Source organism: Crinia signifera, chromosome 1 (assembly GCF_055691185.1).
Source record: "Crinia signifera chromosome 1, ASM5569118v1, whole genome shotgun sequence".
In the NCBI taxonomy this organism is placed as follows: domain Eukaryota; kingdom Metazoa; phylum Chordata; class Amphibia; order Anura; family Myobatrachidae; genus Crinia; species Crinia signifera.
Window position 1 is genome coordinate 363,028,255 of NC_139217.1, and position 14,789 is coordinate 363,043,043.

The following is a 14,789-nucleotide window of genomic DNA, read 5'->3' on the forward strand; positions in this document are numbered from 1 at the left end:
TACACCAAGGTGTCAGACAACAACTCCATGCAACTTTCGCTAGGCTTCTCCAGAGTTTAAGCCCCCAAGCATCGTCTGACACCAGAACATCTGCCCTCAGAAGCCAAACACTTGCTTGGGGAAGAAACCGCATCTGGCAGATTGACCTCTAGTGGATGCTCCACCCTTAAAGGAGGAGCAAAAAGCTTGTAAACTCAAACCTTGCTGCTGAGGGGCAGCCACCAGAAGAAAATGTGCTTAGCCCCTGGTAGCCTGGTAAATATTGCTAACCAGTTCACCTTCAAAAGCAGAAAACATTGTAAGGAACATTTGGATTCAGAATCCGCATTCAGTAGTAGAGCCACAAGGGCCCTTCGTGAGGAGATAGCTGTAGCTGAGACCCTGGAAGCCATCTGAGCACCATCTTGCACGGCCTCACATACATATCTTCAGCTACACCGAGAAGCTGTTCTGCCAATTCCAGCAGGGAAGCAGTTTGAAGGTGAGAGCGGGCAGGGGAGTTGCAAGGTAAGCAAATGAGCAAGCCAGGGCAGTGGACGAAGTTAGGGTGTATAAATACCATTCATACACAGCTCGATTATTTACAAAAAATTTGGGGGCTGCAGGAATGTAACAGGAGACACCAATGAATTCTCTGCACTTTTCATGTAACGGCTGAAATATTGTAGAAAAGACATATTTTTGTTTATTAAAAAGACAGTTGCTGTAGTATAATAATAGTTAGCCATATTGTTTACACTGTAGTTTGAATGTCAAAATCCAATTGATATGAAGAATGTAACATGAACAGATCAATTCAGCCATATGTCAAAAATTGCCTATTTCTTTCTCTCTGCGTTAACATTTGGAGACATTAAACATGCTTACATTTGCCAACTTGCTAAATCAAATCTATGCAAAATTATTAATACTAGTCAACAGGAAAAGTTGTATTTACTGAGGGTCAATACAATTGTTTCCAATGAATACTAATCAGGCAAGATGAAAAGAATCGCTCAACCTATTTAAAAGGCATTATACAGCCAAGGGACATCAATTATTTCCAAGGCAAGGGGTAGAAAATATTCCATTTCTAAAGTTCAGCTTAATGCTTGTTTTGACTGAGCATCAGTTAGTTAAAGTGGCACAGAAAGTCTCTAAAAACTAAAAAAGTAATGGGCTTTGGGCATACATAAAAAGGTCAGATGTGAACAAAGTCTGTGCAGTTGGAATTCATGAAGCTGTGATATCCTACACAAGAACCGAGCTCCAGTGCTGCCACAGCAAGAAATAAACCATTAGATGCTGGATGAGTCTAGGTCAATGAACCGCAGTCTTCTCAGTTTTAGCTTTTCACTGCACAAATAATGATCCAGACCATGAAGGATACAGCAAAACTCTGCATTGCACCATCACTAATAAAAGCACCTTAAATATCCCAAAAGGATGTATGAAAAAGTTGTCATCAGCAATCACACAACACTATCTTAGACACCAGGTTATTGGAGGAAAGTGGCTATACATTAACTCAAATAGATTTTGTTTAATAATCCCAAGGGTCCGCCCTCAAAAGCACAGTGTCAAAAACATGCAGTTTCCATTTCCTGTTAAGGTGCATACACATGTTGAGATGTGTGCCAAACTTTTGTGCTGAGCAATTTAGGGTGGGTGATGTCCCAGGGTCTAGATCACGCACAGATCACCCATACAAATGCAGCAACCTGTGCAAAGCAATTTAGTGAAGTGATTTATTTTACGCAAGAAAGGGTTATTTCAATAGTGGGTTTATACAGGTAGCTCACAGGGAGATGCAAGTGAGTGATTATAAAATCTAGATCGCTCATTCTGCACACAATGTGGAGTTACTTGCTAAGCAATCTGACTTGATTTTGACTACATATAGTCAAGACCTAGTCAGGCAAAGCCGCGGGACCAAGGATTGCCATCGCTCGGGGTATACACATGGAGCAATCAGTGCTTAATATCCAAGCAATCTAGTCAGATTGCTTAGAAAACTATTTAAAATGGCACCGTGTGTATGCCCTTTTAGAACTTAGTCTAGGTAGTAAGTAGTATTAGGATAGGAGACATGCACAGCAGTGTTGTCAAGCTCACCCACAGGCAGTGGAAGCTACAGCAAATCTAGTTAGACTTATCCCAGATATCTGCTAAATACCTTCTGGTAGCTTAAGGTGCCCATACAATGGTGCGATATGGCCTTTTCCCATGAGATTGTGATGCATTGCTGCGATGGATCTCATGAAAACTGGCACATTGCAGGTGGTTTTGGTGCAATTGTGATGCCAGGCGCACTCCCGTGTGCCTTGCATCTCATTCGCAGACCTCGCTGGCTGCCCTTAATATTTCTTGCAGCCCATAGCCTCTGCTAGGATCTCATGTAATACATTGTATGCCAAAGGATCGCATGCGATCCTGTCCCCCAGGAAGGTCCCGCCCACATTGCAAGCAAATTGCATTCAACCCTAAAATGCATACTAAAACCAATGGTGGATTTATCCTTTAAACAAACACAGAAACGGAACACTATTATTTGTTCCAACCTTACAGCAATAAAAGCTAATGGCACTTACTGCTCTTAAAGCTGCAATTTTTTGGGGGTACCTGATACAGTAAAGCAATAATGTACCTTTGTCATCTTTATCTCTTTGTGGCTCTTCCTCTTCAGTGGGTTGTGAAGGATCATAATAGTCACTTTTATATTGAAAACCCACAGAATTATACATTCCATCTTCTGCCAAGGCTTCGCTTAGCCGTTTATATTCTTCCTCTTGAAGGAAAATACTAACATTAAAATTATACAAATCAAAACAAAAAAAACAAACAAAATAAATATGCAAGACCCGGTAGGGAAACCAGTCCTAATAATAGATTCCAAACGATATATATCACTAAAGAACAGGAAAAAAAAAGGCAAATTACTTGTCCTAGTAAGCATACTTGAGAGCACATACATGATAAAGTTCAGGGTTCTAAAAAAAATGTGCAGCTTGCTGATTATTTTCTTATTATTAAATAAAGGGAGTATATTCCAGTGTACTGAAAGGTCAGTCTCTACAAATAAAACTATCCTGTGGTCCACATTCAGAGAGCGGTTTTCCATTCCAATGGGTACTGTCAAATAGATAATATCAGAAAGAGTGAGTATAAAATCAAAATTCCATTCACCTTTTTAGCAAATAGGAAAGTCACTAAACATTTCTAAAAAAATATATATTTCTCTTTATAGTTTACGTACCTTGCCTTGCTTCCTCTTCAAGTAAGTCCGTATGCAACGCTAAATACCTCTCTTCATCACACAAAGCCTCAATTCGAGCCTCCTCTTCAGATAAATTGTAGTTCCTGTTCCAGGAGTTGTGCTCTGCGTCATAATCAGAGAGATCATGCAGATGACCACGCCCGTCATACCTGCAACACGAAGAAAATGGTGAGTACAATGTCCTTTATACTGTAGACTTTCAATATAAGAACTTACCTGTCTAATCTGTCCTGCCACAAAACTAACCCACTATAAAAAGGTTTTATTTTCTGAAAACAGGTTCTCTTATTTATGTCAACTTTGGACATGTGTGCACTGTCTAGACTACTCTGCATGATCGTAAAGATTTTAATAAATCGAATCTCAATATTGTACTTACTTAGAAATAAGTCAATGATAATTCTAATGTCAAAATGCCTCATGGCAATTTTCTTTTATTAGTTCTTACCGTTTCTTTTCCAACCATTTACTGAGCTAAATAGATTATTTGTAAATTTTTGAAGGGTCTGGAAACTTCTAATTTACATTCACACGAACCCGAACACATAAATACCTATCCGTAAGAACCAAAGGCTGGAAATTTTCTCGCTTCTTTCTGCTAGTCCGCATCTCTCAGCAGAAATCTTCACTGCAGATACGAAGATCTCTTGGTGGTAAAATCATGGCTAGGCTCGACCCTTAGCCAAACGGCTGAGGAAATAAGTTCTGGTTATGTAGTAGAGAGACACACATACATGGTAACAAACATTCGTATGTAGTTTAAGGAGGCTTTGTGGGAAAACAATTAACCAGGTAGCCAAGAGTATTTGTTCAGGCACCACTGATGTACTGTAACTGACAGATATAGAGGGACCATCATAAAAAATTTGATTTGATAATGTGGTTCAACGGTGCTAGCAGATATCCAATATATATGGAATAAGCTAGATCAGTGGTCGCCAACCTGTAGCTCATTAGCTACCGATACCTTGAGGTCATAATTTGGGTAGCTGCAGTACAGATGACTCAACTAAGGGGAGTATTCAATGCGGATTTTCTCCATGTGCAGCGAATCCTGTTTAGGATTCGCCGCACATTCACAGGGTTCCGGAGGGCTGCAGCATTTGCTGCCAGCCATCCCTGTCACCCTGATCAACGCCGCAGGGGCTCGCTGCCCCTGACGGCGAATTTTAACCCCTGCAGCGAATGCCGCAGGGAGCCGGCAGCAGGCAGGGAGATGTAAGCCTCCCTGCCTGCCCCAGAATATGTGGGGAAGAAGGAGGGCTCCCGGAGACACAGGCAGCAGAAGCTGCCCCTGCCATCCTTGGGAGAGCTGGCAGGGGACAGGGGTAGGGAGCCGCTTCATCAGTCCCGCTCGTAATAAGCCGGGACCAGTGTGAAGTGAATATATGAATATTTAATGAGCGGCTCCGTGCTGGCGAATGTGTAAAAAAAAAAAAAATAGCATGCCCCTTTACAGAAAAAAAACACCTTTATTTTAAAAGATCACTTTACAGTTCAGATGTCGAATGCAAAATGGTGAATCATGGAAAAAATCAGGGAGAAAGCAGTACTCCATCTTAGCATTGAATACACTCTCGGCAAATCCCAGTGAAAACCCCATTGAAATACACCAGCAAATTGCTGCAAGCATGATACAGAGAACTGGCCGGCATTCACTGTTCGCTTTCGGCAAACAGTGAACATTGAATAAGGTGAATCATATTTTCAGTGAAAAAGATTCACTGCAAGGAGTGAAAACAGCCCGATTCGCCCCCCAAAAAACCCCAGTGAATCGGGAGCATTGAATACTGGCCCAAGAGTAATAAAAATTGTGACAGTGTCTCTAATCAGGGCCTGATTACAGGAGTCACCAAAAAGGCAGGAGGCTAGAACTGGGAAGCCACTAGCATCTACAGGGGGATCCAGTGTCAGTGTACAAGAGCAGAGAGAAGACTGCAGGGGGACCCTCAAAGATGCACAACACAGCAGAGGTAAGCTAAAAGGTAGATAGGAGTTACTGCAGGATGGGGAGAGGATTCCTGCATGCTGCTGGTGTGGGAGACAGCAGTACAGCCTCCATGCTTCAGGTGGTAGTCATATTAACGTGGTGGCTGGAATCAGATACGTACTCAAACCACGTGAGAACTTTTTTTTTATTAAGTAGCTCTTGAGGAAGTTTTGTTCTTCTAGAGTAGTTCACACACACCAGCTAAGGTTGGTGACCACTGAGCTAGATGATACTAGATCTGTTGTAGACGCAATAGTTCCTCAAAACACATACACTAGGCCCCCTTACACTTGTCCAACAAGTTGGACCTGATTGACTCAAGATTTATCCTATGTGCAGGAGGATCAATCTCTTGCAATCTTTTGGTTATACCCAATGGCACGGGATTGTGCATTGGGTCCTACACATCAGGAACATAAGATTTTGTCAGACAGGTGCATCAGATCTTGTCAGATAAATTGTCCCAATCCATCTGAATTGTTTCAAATCTGACAAAATCTCACAAGTGTAAGGGGGCCTTAAATAGTTGATGCAGCACTGATCAGTACAAATGCAGAATAGATCTACAATAAACTACGTTCTTCAGAAAGAAAAAAGCATTAAGAAAGCTAATAGTCAAAATTGACATTAAAAAACAAAAACCTCCTTAACTTACAAAACTACAGTATACCATTTTATTCAAATTGAAGGTTTAAATTTCTGCCTTCACAGAACATGCTATAAACACATTAAGCAGTTATTTGCAATTAATGGTGTTCACAACAGAAGGAGATGTAGATATTAATGTCCACTTGGCTTAAATCAAATGGATAAACAAGAATTCTAAATACATATCTTTTTAGTGAAAATCTGTAGGTGGTCCTAGAAATACACAAAAACATGAGGATAACCAGCCATGTAAGAACTGCTAATCCCCTACCACTCAAAAATAAACATAATCAGAACATAGAAGTAACACTAAAAATAGTCTAACTTCAGTAGGCCGCATAAGCGTATGTAGGGCTTACGCTTTCATTAAGGCAGGTAAAAGTACCTAGTTGCACGCACAAAAAAAAAAAAAATTATATATGGGGATTTTCAATACAAAAGCAGTCAGAACATTTTTTTATTGTCTCTTTCATCCCACTAAAGACAAGAAAAAAAAAAACTGGTGCCCCGAGACACAATGGGGCAGTCCACCGATGAAGGCTTCCTCGTACACATTACTGAAAAGTAAAATCATGACATAAGTACATCATATGGGGTCATACACACAGGCATTAAAATTCAGCGCATTTCGTGCAGGTCATAAAAACCTACGAAAGCACTCACACACACAACGGAGCTTTACGAAAAAAAAATGGTCATGTATGCACTTGACCATTAGTTGTGTCAATGAAGACATTGACTCAAGCATTATCAAGTGTTCATTTCTAATCATAGATAACAGCGTTAAAATTGTAAATTCTGCATCTGTGAAAGTGCTATAATAGCATATACTCTAATGCAGTCTCATTGCAATGCTAAAATTACCAACAATTGTTTTTCAATGCCTGTGTGTACGTATCTTAGGCTCAAAAGAGCGCAGAGCTACCTTGCATTAAAAAGGTTAAAGAGCAGCTTATGTTCTGGATGTAAACTCAATGTTTAAGCGGTTAAATTTGGCTCTAGAAAGTCAGTCAATGCTGAGTATGACTGTGAATCTCCAAAAACACCCAACAGAATCTCTGGCATACAGCTATAATCTAGTTCATTCGCAATGGCAAATTCCTTCTCAGATGGACAAAACTTTGTGCATTGCAGGTGGGGCAGATGTAACTTGTGCAGAGGGCATTAGATTTGGGTGGGGGGGTTTTACTTCAAAGTGAGATCTATATTGCAGTGTAAAAATAAAGCAGACAGTATTTTCCCTGCACAGAAACAAAATAACTCACCCAAATCTAAATCTCTCTGCAAATGGTTTTGTCCATTTGGGAAGGAATTTGCCTCTGCGTGTGAACCAGAATAAGGGCTAATGTCATCCATACTGAAACAGTGATATGAGCTCAACAAATAGTATGGAGAACTGACCCAGGGTGCCCAAACTTAAGCTGTGTACACACGGTACACTTATCACTGGCAATATGGTCTCTTCTCCAGGCAGTGTGAAATTTTCATCTGCGACCACCTCTGGTCGCAGATGAAAACAGGACACTGAGCAATATGATTACCGAGCAATATATTGCCCCATGTATATGCACCTTTAATGGAGGCACATCGGTGCAATTAAACTGCCCACCCCCCCCCCACAAGGCGCAATTGCCACGTGTGGGCATCCAGAAGTACGGCTTGTGTCCCAAAGACCCAACTTAATACACATTTCAGCTCGCTACCTCAGGAGGCGGCGAGCTGAAATGCGTCCCTCCATGACTACGCACACCCGAACGGGCTACAAAAGTATTGCTCATTTGGACGTAAATTAGTGGTAGCCGTGGGGTAAAAACAATTGAATGAAACCCTATATGTGCATTAGGACTTTTAACTCCTGGAATCGTCACATTTCTAGTCATACCAGGGTGGTGGGGATTGTTTTTTGTTATTGGGTGCGCACCAGATGCCCATTAGTTATGGAGAATGTATTGACTAAATGTTCCGGGTTTAGCGCATAAAGCAGAAAATCCCATGCAAACTACTGGGTGTGCTCTGTTTGGATGGCCAAAAGTCCAACTGAGCGACCATATTACCAGCAATTGGAGTGTGCATCAGCGATAAATCGCCGGGTGCGTGCTCCCGTTTTCAGCCCCTGAATGGTCGCTGGTCGGAGGGGCATGCTCCTCCGACAAGCGACTTCTACTGCCTCTTCTCCCGGCAGTGTGACATTTTCATCTGCGACAATCTCTGGTCACAGATGAAAACGGGACACTGAGCAATATGATTGCTGAGCAATATATTGCTAGTAATATATTGCCCCGTGTGATCACACTATAACCCCATTTCCACCAAAGCAATAACCTAGGTTATTGCAGAGTCAACCCGGGTCAATGCTTGGTGTAAATGGGCTCAAAAAATAATAATTCCAGGTTGAACGAGGGTCATACTCTGGTTCAAGGGCAGTGCAAACAGGAAAGCTAGGTCATCTGACCTGGGACCCATTTACACTAATGGAGGAGCCCATACCTCCCAACCACAGCATCTTGCAGTCAGTCCGGAGGTTGGGCAGGGGGCACATACAGCCTCCGCTGCTGTCTGCTGTACAATGTGAACAGCAGCGCAGCTGGGGAAGAGGTGAATGGATGCCTGTGTCCGGCATCCATTAACCTCACGGACAGAGGCTGGAGGCACACGGAGGCAGGGAGCGGCCCAGCAGCTTTCCCTGGTGTTTGCCCCCCAGCATGTCGGTTGGTGTTGCAGGGGTCCCAGCTGGTTGATTTGCCAGCGCTTGAAGATGACATCATCTTCAAGCGCTGGCTCTGGAACCAGCGCCACTGACGTCATCCCAAGGGAATGACGATGTAAAAGGGGTCAAAGGCCGGGTCGCACTCTGGTTGGAGCTAAATCCAAAAATTCAAGTGTCCCCCGGCCTTTTGGTGTAAAAGGGGTATAACAATATTGTGCAAATACAGACACTAAAGTGTTCACTCTAGGATTTTTTTAGGGCAGGGTTGCTGACCACCAGACGGCATATTTTATATTGGAAATTTACATTTCGGAACAAATATATATATATATATATATATATATATATATATATATATATATATATATATATATATATATATATATATATATATTTTATTACACATTGCACTAGGATTACGGCCATTAAACATTGTCATACTCTGCTATGTCCATTATATATTTTGCCGTAATGACAATTACACAGTATAACTCACACCATAATGCCCATTACACATGATGGCACACACCAAAATACCCATTACACATGATGGCACACACCAAAAGTTCTCAGCAGCATGTCAGCACAGTGGGAGGCAGCGTAAGGGTGCACAGTGCCACACACAAAAAAGGAGGGCAGGGTGCAGCACCCTGCAAAAGAAGCTTAGAGTGAACACTACACTATTGAGTTTGAGAAGGAACAGTTGCCAAACTAAAATTTATCATGCCAATATTCTAGTGGTGGAGATGACAACCCAACTGCTATTAGGTGCAAGGGAAACACACCGATGTAGATCTTTGCAATGTGCAATAGAAAACTTGGAGCCACTGCTGCTACCCCCCCTCCTCTAGTGTGTCAATCTGCAGCATATTTGAAGAAATTTCTCAGTATAGGTCTTCAAAATAATTATCTTGAATTATTACTTTGATAACAAGAAAATAAGCCTCAATATGACTGAATTCTGCTGGGAACACATCAGATAATGGGGCAATTCAATTGTTTTATGGTAGAGACTAGATCCCCTTCAGTTTTGTTTACAGGATGGGACGCTCGGTGAGGGCGGAAGTTGTTAGATGCCCTCACAACGTTTTGTATTTTATCTGTAATTCACGTAAGTTTAGGTTATTTTGTTTCATTTTAGCTACATTGTACGCTCTCATGCTTTGGGCACGGTGGTTAGCTTCGCTCGCCTCAGATTTATATTCCCTCTCCAGGTATACGTGGACCCAGGGCATGATGGGAAAATGTACAAAACTGATGGGGATCGAGAAACTACCATTGTTTTATAGCACCCAATCTCTTCAGTGAACGGAGATTGTAACATACAAGATAAAAACAGACAGGGCTTAGCGGCATAAAGCGGCTGAATTGATGTGTGTGATACTGTTTGGGGCTAAATCTGTATAAAGTTATGGTTAGTGTGCCAAAACAGCCACTTCAGAAGGCGGTGAGTAGAAGTGTGTACACCTGCAGCAATCGCGCCCAATTACAGAAACAACGGAATCCCCCTCCCATGTGCTAAATTACTTTCTTACCAATAAAGAGACTTTTGTAGAATAAAAACACTAACTTAATTTTGCTTGGTTTAAATAAAAAAAAATTGCTTACTTTTTCAGTAATATTTTTGAAATGTCTAAAAATGCACAAAACTGTTCTAAAAAGTTTGAGAACAACGTATTTTTTAAACTGAAACACAATAGCCATTAATGGTTAATAACCAAACCAAAAAAAAAAAAATGTAGAATTAAAAAAATTGTAGGTTTGTCAACAATAAGTAATTTAGAAGAAAAAAATTGCATATGTCAACTAGCAATCACTAACGTAGGAATTCTTCAACTAATATGTATTCTGCTGCCCTCAAGATTAAGGAGTATATGCATTTAGATCATTTCATTTAAACAGGGCCACATACTATAAAATAATACATTTGAGTCGATTCAATTCAGCGCACTGAAGGACCTACTCAGTTCAATGGGGTGGGAGCAGAAATCCAACAAAACAGGGTCAGTGATGCTCTTTTGTGCACTAGCTCGACCCAAACAGCATCATGATGGGGCACTTGAGTAGAAAAATGCTGGTTCTCAACTAAATCTGCGAGAACCAGCATTCTCCGACATAAAAGTGCACTGACTTAATAGCTCTGGGAGTTCCCTCCTGACACTATTCACAGTGCACTGAACTGGACCAACCCCATTGCTGCTGCAAAATAAGGGACTTACATTTCCAGTTATCAATATATACAATAGAAATCTATAGTTTATCAAATGGGTTTAACGTCCAAAGCCATTTACAATTTTTTCTGCATTTCTGTCTCGCAATAACGCAGATTCCACATTAACTGCTGAAATCTTTAGGCTTCCCTATAATTTTAGTCCAAGAGGCTGTTTAACATTAATTTTGCCTCAAGGCTCCTGAGGCTGCAAGGAACTATATGCATTCATTGTAAAGCCCCAGATGGTACAAGTGGGGTAAGCAAGACTAAATAAACTGAATGGCTCCAGTAGTGTTCATTCTAGCACCGCTATCTTTGAAAACCCATGCAGTTCCTCTTCCCTGCCTGGGGTGTCGCCGTCTACTGTAGTGCTTCTAGCACAGTGTGGTCTGTATATCAGCACTGATACGCAAACCAGACTTGTGCTAGAAACACCACAGCAGACAGTAACAACCCAGGCAGGGAACAGGAACTGCATGGGTTTTCAAAGATAGCGTGTGCTAGAATGAACACTACTCCAGGATGACACTTATCTGTGGAGTTCAACCTGAACCTGCCCCATTAACAAGCCTAGAGAGAAGAATGCTAACACCACACCACATAGTGTTACTTCATACCTCAAACAAAATATTGTGTAGGTCACCAAAACGCTGTAAAATGGCAGATTCATGTACATTATACAACCTACATACAATTCTCTTTTGACTTTTGCGGCCATCTATTAGGCCTTATGTACATTACACATCCTACATACATTTCTCTTTTGCGGCCATCTAATAGGCCTTATGTAGTCACAGGTGCATAACTTGTAAATAGGATTCAGACTTGTATAATACTATTGATTTAGTCATTTAAAATGCAAGAGAAATGCAAACCACTTACATGAAATTAAATCATGCGGTTTATTTATCCAAAGCATGGTACTTGTGTATTATAGCGGCGCCCCCGATGTACATCGCGCAATGTTTTTATCGCATCGCATGCCATGCACCCGATGGCATGCGATGCGATTTTGGCCCCCTATGCGATGAAACATTGTATAAGCACTGTAAAGGGTGGTTTTAAGCACCCAAATGGGTGCTTACAATGTTAAATGCACCCCCACGCCACCCCCCCCACTATAGACGTGAACCCGAAGCGTGGCGAGCGTAGTGAGCCCACGAGGGGCGGCGGTACGCGTCCTCTGACCTTTTCATACCCCCACTATTCACGTCGGCGTGGAGTTGAGAATAGAAAGTGTGGCGAGCGCAGCGAGCCACCGAGCCCGAAGCGTGGCGAGCCCCGCGAGGGGACGCGGATACCTGTGAAGCCCACGATGGGACGCCGATACCTGTGAAGGTATCTGCGTCCGCTCGCCACGCTTCGGGCTCGCCACACTTTCTATTCTCAACTCCACGCCGACCGCCGACGCTCGCCACGCTTCGGGTTCATGTTTATAGTTTATAGTGGGGGGGGGGGGGGGGGGTGCATTTAACATTGTAAGCACCCATTAGGGTGCTTATACAATTTTTAATCGCATCGCATTGTATGGCATTGTATGCCATACAATTTTAAAATTGTATGACATTGTACTATATTGCGTCGCATCGCATGCCTTATGGTATACGATGCGATGGGCGCCGCTATAATACACAAGTACCCAAAGCATTTCTAGTACTAGCATGTAAAAGTACTAACACACGTTCAAATGCTTTGATGAGAATTTAAATACATACATCTTAGTAATTAAAGAAGCTCAGTAGTTCCTATCAGCTCTGAAGGTGTGACACTTTTTTGGCTGTGGTGTGGGGGATTGTTGGCATGTTTTACTTATTAAAACAAACAATAGTAAAAGTATTTTAGTGAAAAAGAAAATGATCCACTTTTCAATGAAAATGGAGTTTACAATATTATATCTGTAGTAAATCCATTGTGTTAGGGTGACATTCAAATGCGTAAAGCTGGCCACACACCTATTTGATTGTTGGAACCAAAACCTGGCACTGTATGGGAGCAAATGACAATCACCTGTTTATTCCCAAATTCCGCTTAAACAAGTTGCATAAAAGAAAAAATTAACTATTTTGTCCGAACTACCGTTTTCCTCCATTTTCCAGCAATTGGGAGCAAACAGGTGACTTATCTGCCAGATTTTGGTTCTTAAGTATGTGCCCAGCTGGGCATGCTGATATTGCTTTTTAATAAATCTATTTGGCAAGAAAAACAGAAGATACTAGAAACAAACTAGCTCACCAACTAGTTACCCAGTAACCTATGCACATATATTAGTGGAAACCCACAGATACTCAGCACTGCTTCTTACTTTCATATAGTACATATTGGTAAACATGAACTGAAATGTAACCCTTCTCCTGCAAGGCTCTGGGCTTATTACCCCATCACTGGTAGAAAGGCCTCACAGCCAATCAGCCATGTCCCTGAGCACAGGCTACATGCACAGTACTGTGAGATCATAAATGGTCATGCAGGATACACATATGACCTCAATGTGACCTGCTGCTGACCATCATACTAACGTTAGAGGACGTGTGGTCGGGGACAACAATGTATATATTGTCTCATATATGTGTGTATAATAACACAGGTGCTGTATATACACACACCGGCAAGCAGCCAACCAGCCAGGGACATATGCGGCCAGTCTAGCAGCTTGGGGCTCGGCGCAGCCACTGGAGACATAACACAGATCACAGCGGGTTACGTTAAGTAATAGTCATAAGCGTCCAACCGACCTATCGATCAGGATTTGGGCTTCTCCCATCCACGGGATGAGGTGTCTCCCCTGCTCGTGGTACGTCGCCTTCTCATCGTCCCGGAATATCTTGCACGCGTAGCCGAAGACCAAGAGCTCGGCCGCCGGGGCCTTCCCGCTGCTCTTCTTTCGTGTGCCCGCGGGATACATCGCGGAATCTTTGCTCGGCCTACGGAGCTGTTAGGTGACAGGACCAGGCCTCCGACAATACTGCAGCAGCAGCGTCCGGAACAAAATGGCGGCGCGCAGGCTTCCGCTCCTGCCGCCTCCGCCCGCACATTCGTGCCTTTCCTCAGCAGCTGCTGCGTGGCCTAACTCTTACATAAAACAATACGCTCGGTATGAACGCTTCCGGCGTGCTCGGTACACGGTGTGCGGGGAGGCGGCTGCTTGCTAGGTGCTGGTTGTTTTTTTTCCCCTTCTTCTGTGAAACGAAAGCGCTCAGATGTAAGTGACATCTACTTCCGCCAATCTCAATATGGCTGCGCCCTGGTGTTTGGTAGGCTGTCATTAGCGTGTTATAGCTACTGTAATATTATAATTGTACTTGATGATTTTATATATATATATATATATATATATATATATATATATATATATACTGTAAAAGGAGAGAATGAGTTGCTCCTACGTGAACACATTATGCTGCATGTTCTGCTGCTATACATGCATACCTCCCAACATGACCCATGCCAGGAGCAACACAATCCTCTGCTCCTGGACTTTCCTCTTAATGTATGATTACCCTCATCTGTGTTGAATAGGTAAATTACTATAAGAAGATGCCTCAACACAGTTGATGGCAATTATAAATTAAGAGGGAAGTTCAGGAGCAGAGCAATGTGTCCCTCTTGAAGAGTGTTATGTTGGGAGGTATGTACATGCACATTTGTGAAACACAGGGGAGTTATACAGATATTTTTCCACTGGAAGTTGGAACCATGGTTATTGCATGTACTTTACAGCTGGGAGAGGCTCTTACTCCCCAATACCCATCCTGCTACAGACCAGTCAGTTTTTTCCTTGGTGCCTCAGGAAAAGGGCATGTTTTTACGAGCATGTTTTTTTTAGCCCTGATTTAAACTCTCTTTTTTTATTTTTTTATTATTATTACTTTCAGTTTCTGCTGCAGGCGCTGTGTGTTCACAGTCCGCCACAGCAGCGTCAACGCGCACTTTGCTGGGTCTTTGACCTACACGGCCAGATGCCCCAGCGTCTCCTCAG

The 14,789-nt window shown here is 42.4% G+C and overlaps 1 protein-coding gene across 7 annotated transcripts in view; it reads right to left on the reverse strand.

Annotated features, from left to right (window-relative positions):
• The window catches only part of SFSWAP (splicing factor SWAP), a 127,043-nt gene extending 113,029 nt beyond the window's left edge, over positions 1-14,014 (reverse strand). The window contains exons 1-4 of one of the 7 annotated variants that reach the window (XM_083150182.1): positions 13,546-13,686; positions 3,810-3,946; positions 3,236-3,405; positions 2,627-2,767 (exon numbers count right to left, since the gene is read on the reverse strand). In XM_083150182.1, the coding sequence (XP_083006308.1) occupies positions 2,627-2,767; positions 3,236-3,405; positions 3,810-3,865 (367 nt within the window). In that variant the 5' untranslated portion in view covers positions 3,866-3,946; positions 13,546-13,686. Of the gene's footprint in view, positions 1-2,626; positions 2,768-3,235; positions 3,406-3,809; positions 8,910-13,545 lie in introns of those variants that run through there. The other 6 variants (XM_083150170.1, XM_083150188.1, XM_083150166.1 and 3 more) reach the window with 6 other exon arrangements.
• Positions 14,015-14,789: the final 775 nt, after the last annotated feature.